Source organism: Heloderma suspectum, chromosome 2 (assembly GCF_057233095.1).
Source record: "Heloderma suspectum isolate Gila_16-S chromosome 2, 16-S_ref, whole genome shotgun sequence".
NCBI classification, from domain to species: Eukaryota; Metazoa; Chordata; class Lepidosauria; order Squamata; family Helodermatidae; genus Heloderma; species Heloderma suspectum.
The window spans coordinates 232,762,711-232,770,327 of record NC_139459.1 but is presented as its reverse complement, the minus strand read 5'-3'; the positions used below and the strand labels follow the sequence as shown (position 1 = coordinate 232,770,327).

Sequence of the window (7,617 nt, the reverse complement as noted above, 5' to 3'; positions counted from 1 at the left end):
AAATCCCACCAAAAACAATCCACCAAAAGCAGCCCCCCCCTCTGTGTGTGTGTGTGTGTGTACACACACACAAACACACACACACACATATAATATCAGGAACAGAGATGTTTTGTATGCTTCCAGACAATTTCTACACATTCAGAAACCATTTTACCTTGCAAAATGCATGTGTTGAACCACCCTTTCACATGCTGTAAAAAAATCCATGCCTGGCTATAAAATGTCAACAGCATCACCCTCTGAATCATATTTACAAGTGCACCATTTATCTGTTCAGCGGCACTTAGATGGAGATGCTTGCATATCTACATATGAATAATATCCTGTTCTCCATCCTCCCATCCATCATTCTTACCAATAAAGCCATTTGTTAGGAAAGGAAACCTAGGCATTTATTGAAATTAACCCACATACAATTGGTTGAAAATTGAAATTGCATTTGAAATATACATTTAGCATTTTCAGATCTTTGGGGGAAGTATTTTTTTGCTGATTGCTTTACTTAGAGCAACTTTGATCTCCTTGTTTCTCAAGGTAAATATCATGGGACTGAGAAATGGCGTAATTACGGTGTAGGGTATGGATAGCAGAGTATCATTGTCTAACGTACCAGTGGTCTTAGGCTTGAAATATATTATGGAGGCAAACCCATAGTGCATAATCACCACAATGAGATGGGCGGCACAAGTGGAGAAGGCTTTCTGGCGGCCATCAGTGGAGGGAATGCGCAGGATGGCGGAGAGGATGAAGACGTACGTCAACATGATGAACAGGAAACTGCTGGCCAAGCCCAGGATAGAGATGGCAGAGATCACCACTTCAGCAGTGTTGTCATCAGCGCAAGCTAACCTAACCAGTGTCCTCATATGACAAAAGAAGTGGTTGATGGTACTGGAGCCACAGAAGGGCAACCCAAAAACCAGAGCTGTCTCGGTGACAGATATGAGAAACCCTCCAGTCCGTGCAACAAGCACAAGCCAAAGAATTGCCCGCATGTTCATAAGGACTGGGTAATGCAAGGGGTAGCATATTGCTAGAAAGCGGTCATATCCCATTACTGTGAGAATGAGGCTGTGTGTTCCACCCAGTCCAAGGAAGAAAAACATTTGTGCCACACATCCAGCTAAAGAGATCATTTTGCTTTTTGCTAGCAAATCAGCCAGCATTTTAGGGATAATGACTAAACTGTAACAGGTTTCAGAAAAAGACAAAACAAAGAGGAAGAAATACATGGGGACATGGAGGCCCCGATCCACCCTGATGACAGACATGATCAACAGATTTCCTATCAGGGTTAGGATGTACATGAGAAGGAACATGATAAATAAAATGGACTGTAGTTCCGGAAAACTGGAGAAGCTAGCAAGGATAAATTCTGTCACATGCGTTTGGTTCTTCTTCATCGCGTTGCAGCACCCTGGACCTTGAAAATACAGAAGAGGATGACAGTCTGCGAATCTGAAGCTCAATGTTATGGACAGTGAACAAATCCTTTGTTATTATTCCTTCTTTGTATCCAGTAGGCCCCTTCTGCTGAAGAAATAGCATCTTTTAGTGGAAAGGAGAGGGGGCAATTCACCTCCCTTTTGCAGCCCCCTTGGGAGTCCCTGCAGAGCAAATTTTGGGGGCCAGGTGACTGCAGGGCGAGAAGAAGAGGAGAAAGTCCTGTTGCACCAGCAGACATGCACTTGTCCAACACTGGATTTCTGTTATCACCATCACCACTGCTACCACCACTATATGTATTATTATTAATAATAATAAAAAATCAGTACAATCACATTTAAATCACATCATAAACCAATCTTAACAATTCTATTTAGTGTAGTTTACTAATTACATTATTAATAAATTATAAGCCAGTATGGTGTAGCGGCTAGAGAGTTGGACTGGGAGTCGGGAGATCCGACAGGGTTGTAGTCCCCACTTGGTCATGGAAGCTCACTGGGTGACTTTGGACCAGTAGCAGACTCTCAGCCCAACCTACCTCGCAGGGTTGTTGTTGTGAGGATAAAATGGAGTGGAGAAGGATTGTGTACGCCGCCTTGGGTTCCTTAGGAGGAAAAAAGCAGGGATATAAATGTAATAAATAAATAAATCTATTCTTTTCTTTTTTATATACCACCCAAATGCACATTTTATCTAAACATTCAAAATTTCATTCCTGCCTTTATTCACGCTTTATAAATAAAAACAACAACATTTCACTTATCATGCCAGTACTGAAGAAAACATTTATGCAGTTCATAGTACCAACTTGATATCTCCTTCTTACTTGAAACTGTAAAGACCAAGTAAATTTGAATTTTGTTAACCTTAATGGGACAAAACCAAAGAAATGGACATAACTGGTTTGGGTGGTATTTTACTTCACTTGAATGTATCTTGGGAGAGTAAAACATCCGCCAAACAAAATTACACATGTAGTTACAGATGTAGATGTAATTCTGCTTATTTGTATCATGGGACATTTTTCTTCCAATATGTTATGATGGGGTGGGACAAAAAGGCACCCCAATGGCAAACATCTAGCTTTCTTGGGGTATTTTTGTCTGAGGCACTCAAATGTTCCTCCCTGGATCAGTTTTTGTTAGAAAAAATTATCTCAACATATTACATTGACTGGGGCAAAAAATATCACTCAAACAAGGTTGGTTTGGAGGTGACATTTTTTGCCCCATGAGCTTTAAAATGAGAGCATCCAGTTTATTCTAGCTTGTGCTATTACTATTTTAACAGCTGATATTAAATGATATCCTGCCTCTACAACTTGATCAGTTTCTACCTCTTTAATATAACAGTATTATTATTATACGGATATCCCTCCTTTTTCCCAAAATGGGACTCAAGGTGACTTTACACATTAAAAATGTATACAGTTAAAACATATAAATATACAAAAGTTTAAAAATAGAATTAAATCATCAATAATACTAACATTGTATAAAATATCGGAATTTAAAACAACAACAATAGAAACAATAGAATCAATCCATCATATTCTCACAGGTCCTGACTATCTATCCCCAAAGGCCTACTGGAACAAAAAAGTGTTTGCCTTCCTGTGGAAACATACCATACATTATAACTACCTGATTGTATGCCCATTTTACACTCAACGTACACTCAGTTTTCCTGCTGCTAGTACATGCCCCAAATACTGAATGGTAAGGCATGTCCACATGTAGGCAACAACTTGCTTTTTCAAAACTACATCTCCATTGATGTGAAGATAGGTTAAGAACTATCATATATAGTCTCCAACGCAGAAGATACCATTTTGCTAACATTTTAAAATGAGCATGTTGTACTCCTGAAAAGAAAAGGCTTGGTGTAGACAAAGTCATAGACTGTGGGATAAAGGGAACCAAGCTGGCTTCATATTCTATATTGCTGACACGATATTATGTATGTTCATCTTTAATATAGGAGCACAACAGGGTGGTCTTTGGTGTGTGGTTGTAAACTATGTCAAAAAGGAGGATTTTGCCTCATCAAGAATCAGAGTGAGAGGAGGCAGTGTGACCATACATGCCTAAGGAGGACTGGAGGAGTTCAACCAAACTTCAAAGAAGGCTAAAAAATATTCACTGAATCAGGAGGAGAGAGTTATTACCCTCACATCCTGCTTGTGGGTTTCCCATAGGATCTCGTTGGTCAGACATTGGGCTCCTTCACACAGAGCTTTTATCCTGCGATTGAGATTGCTCCTTCACGGAAGTTTGCGAGCTCTTTTCATGATGCCATGATCATTCAAGGCATCTCCTGCACTAAATGCCCTTTGTTCTCTTTTTAAATAGATTGCAGATAATGAGCTATCAAATGCTTGGGTGACCTCCGTGAAAAGAGTTAAAGTGGCAAGAAGAGGACCGAGATCAATGGAAGATAACGGAAGACTCAGATACGGGGGAAAGGGGGGGGGGAGGAAGCACGTGTAAAGGGAGTCATTGTGATCCTGCATTTACAATGGAAGCAGAAAGTCCCATTTTAAATGCAGGATTTTAGGCTGGTGTAAAAATGCCCATTGTATTAGATAGGACTTTGATCTGATCCAGCAGAACTCTTATGTTCTTAGAGCAGCTAGGCCTTGAATATATTAAATGCAAGCTCAGTTACTGTCATATTATGCCCTTTCTTAATTATAGTAAAGGAGGGGGGACCAGCAGATCCCCTTTCTTTTTCATTATCTCCCTCTAGGATTTCTTATTAACAGAGTACATAATCCTATATTAGGATTGTCAGTAGGTCACTGACAAGTTTCAGCCTATATAAGTGAGAAAATCTCCCTCAACTCAAAATATGATGTACATCTTTATTTAGCTTTTCGTTCCCCAAATTTAAAGGGAGGGACCTGTTGGTCTTTGAAGCATGTTAGAGATAAAGGTTCTTAGCAAATAACACCATGACTTATTTGCATTTATGTTTACTTTAAAATCTGTTCTTTTACTTGAACTCAAGTAAAAAGGAAATCTATGGAAATTGAATAGTTTTGTAAGAATTTGGTTATACTATTAAAGCACTGTCCATAAATTACGTCACTACTTAAACACTTTTTAAAATTACTTCTTTACATTTCTCACCATTGGTCACTCTAACAATAAAGTTATGTCACAAATGCTAACAGACTCTCTTTCCAGCACGTTTTTTTTTGTTTGCAATATAACACTACATTTAATTAGGGCACATAAGTAATGTTTTATATTCAGCTTTCGAGGTCCGAGGAAGGTGTTTATTTTAATCGCCGTTCAACAGGGTGGTCTTGGCAGTCCTCTGTTTGAAGGACTGGCAGAGGACACTCCTCTGTTTGAAGGCGTCCTCTCTTTGAAGGGCTGTCCAGTCCACGTCCAGTTTAAAGAGGAAGAACCATAAAAAGGGAGAACATGGATCAGGAACCTGTCATTACCAGTTGGCAGCTGGACAGTGGACTGAGCAGGTACACAGGTCACCTGGCCACATTTCTCTCCACGATGGCAACACATACAGTATTTCCATTCAAATTATAATAATCGTTCCTAAAGTAGCGAGAGTGCATATAATTTAGCACATGCACATTTCATGCAGATCTGTGTCCTCTTTCGTGGTGATGCTCCTCCTCTTTGGGAGCAATGTCAGTGGAGGCAGGTGGCTCCGATTTCGGCGGGGCTGTGAATCCATTCTGGGTTTCAGTCAGAGCCAGGCAGAACTCCAAAGGAGCCACCCAAAGTGCTGAACGTCTTTTGGGGATTGGGGTCTGCACCTTGGGTAGCTCCTTTAGTGTTCTGACTGGTTCTGGCTGAAATCCAGAAGGTATTCACAGCCCTACTGCTCTGCCTGCCCTTCCTTACTGGAGTTGTAAGATGTATGTGGAAGGTCAATGTATGTATTTGCCTGAATACAGCTGTGGAAGGAGACCCCGCATGTTGGAATCTCCAGTGCCACCTCCCTGCCTTTATGTCTGAAAGCTCAATTCACTGCTGACCTCATCATCACTGGAATTTGCTCCAGCCTGCTCATGGCTCAGAACTTTCAAAATGGATTGATGGGACCGGTCAGTCGGTCCACTGGCAACGTTTTGGATATCACCTGGCAACTATGGTGCTCTCCTGCAATGCTGGAACAGTTTGCTTATTCATGCTGATTTAGAGGCCAGACTTTTAATATGTACAGCTTCTCAGTGTTTATTTTATTGTATGCATCTTGCTTATCGTGAGCCACTTTGGCTGTCATTAAGGTGGAAATGAGACATTCTTGTGCTTTTCAAAGCTATCCTTCAGCAATTTGTCATTTAAATTTTTTTTCTCCTTCCCATGTTCTACTATCATGCTGTTTCAACGGACAAAAGTGTCTGTTCATGACCTTCCTGTTATGGTATTTCTCCTTTTAAGGTGAGTCCTCCACAAGTGGGAGAAGCAGATATATGAGTGCAACGCAGCACATCCACCAATACCCCATGACCCCTTTCCTACCTGTGCAACTCTCCTTCACAGAGGACAATATACCATCTCCAGTGATCCAAATGGATGTGTCAGGCACCTCTTGTTCCCTGGATGATCTTCCTAATTTCTTAAAGACACTCTAAAGAATGTATTATTCAAAATGTGGAGGGAAGAACATTTTCCAAAGTAAAAGAAACAAAAAAGATTAGGATATTCTTTAAAAAGGGCCAGACCAGGTGAAAAGAATCCTGAATAACCCAGGTTCCTTTTAAATCCTAACCAATATTAACCTATACTTCTATTAAAATCAGATAAATCTAGACAGTCTCTTTCCAAGAATGGAAAGTCTTTTCTATTGTTTTAAAAATGTCATAGTTTAATCTCAGCAGGTTTAAGATCTGGACTGTTACAACTATTTAAAAGTTACATCTGCTCCCTTGGGACTTGACTTACAGCACATCTCAATAGCTTTGCTGCTTGAGCAATTAGTAATCCATTTCTCTGCTGAATTGTGGAAATAAGAGGTTGCTGGGGTGGGGGGGATGGAGGTGGGGGGAACAGTCAGTAGAACATTTCGACCTTATGCCATCAATTAGTGATTACTGGACTACAGTGATGTCCCAAACTGTCCCATTCACATTTCTTGCATTCCCTATTTTGTTCAACATCCCCAACTGGAACATTATGTTATTGTATGATAAACAAAGAGAGATATTGTCAAACACACCAGAGTGACTGAAAAGTAATGGTGTAGTACGGTGATGTTCTGAACTCATTGAGGTTGTCAGAAGGTTCTTCTGGTAAATTAATCATTGATATATAACTACTGTGGAGAAATTCACCCACGCAAAGGTCCCCATCCCAGTGCTTACCAGAATTCTATTAAGCACAACCTTATGCATGTCTACTCAGAGACAGGCCCCACTGAGTTCAATGGGACTTCCTCCCAGGTAAGTGTATATAGGTTTGTAGCCATAGAGAGGTTTCTGGTTACTTGCATCAGATGAATATCTACCAGAGATCTTTTCTGTGAAGGGTATCTTGCAGTGGAGGAGGCTGATGAACATTCAGTTGTCCATTAACTCCATAATTCTATTTGATGCCATTGGTCTGTTAGTACTGAAAGTTTATCAACCAAGGTATTGTAAACCTTCTCTTTTTAAAATAAACATCTGAAATACTTTACTGGTGGATCAGAATTCCAAGCACAATCCAAAGATTTAAAGCAACAACAGCAACGTTCTTGGCACTCAGGTATATTGTTCAGGATTACACCGCCACCGCATCTTGGCTGTTGGTGACACTGTTTACAGCCAACTGTTGTGATATCAAGGAACTGCAAGTTTATCCTAAACAGCTGAAAGCATCCCAGTTGGCTTTAGCAGGTGCAGGCAATGCACGTACCGATGCATATCTCACCATACAGCCATACCATGGTGCTCCTCCAGCTGCAACTGCACTGGCTGGATGTTGGTTTTGATGTTGGACAGGATAGACACCCCACCCCACCCCATTTAGGTAACCATCATTCGCAAAATTCACAGAGGAGAATTTTCAGGAACAAATTAGTTTCTGCTCTAACTTAGGCCAGGACCCCAAATAAGAGTCTTTGCGGCATTTAACATGCCAAGAGCCAACATCTTCATGGCCAGCTGCTAAAACTTTGTATGGGTGGTGCTCTCCATCACATATTCAAGTA

General features: G+C 40.6%; 1 protein-coding gene across 1 annotated transcript; it reads right to left on the bottom strand.

The window, feature by feature from the left end:
- Nucleotides 1–464: 464 nt before the first annotated feature.
- LOC146354239 (olfactory receptor 10X1-like) lies at nucleotides 465–1,406 on the bottom strand. Its single transcript, XM_084829792.1, has one exon. The coding sequence runs from the start codon at nucleotides 1,404–1,406 to the stop codon at nucleotides 465–467; it is 942 nt and encodes a 313-aa protein (XP_084685918.1).
- Between the last annotated feature and the right edge of the window lie 6,211 nt (nucleotides 1,407–7,617).

Bases quoted from the DNA above. Each gene is read 5' to 3' on its own strand.
- LOC146354239 (XM_084829792.1), bottom strand. From the start codon at position 1,406: ATGAAGAAGAACCAAACGCATGTGACAGAATTTATCCTTGCTAGCTTC.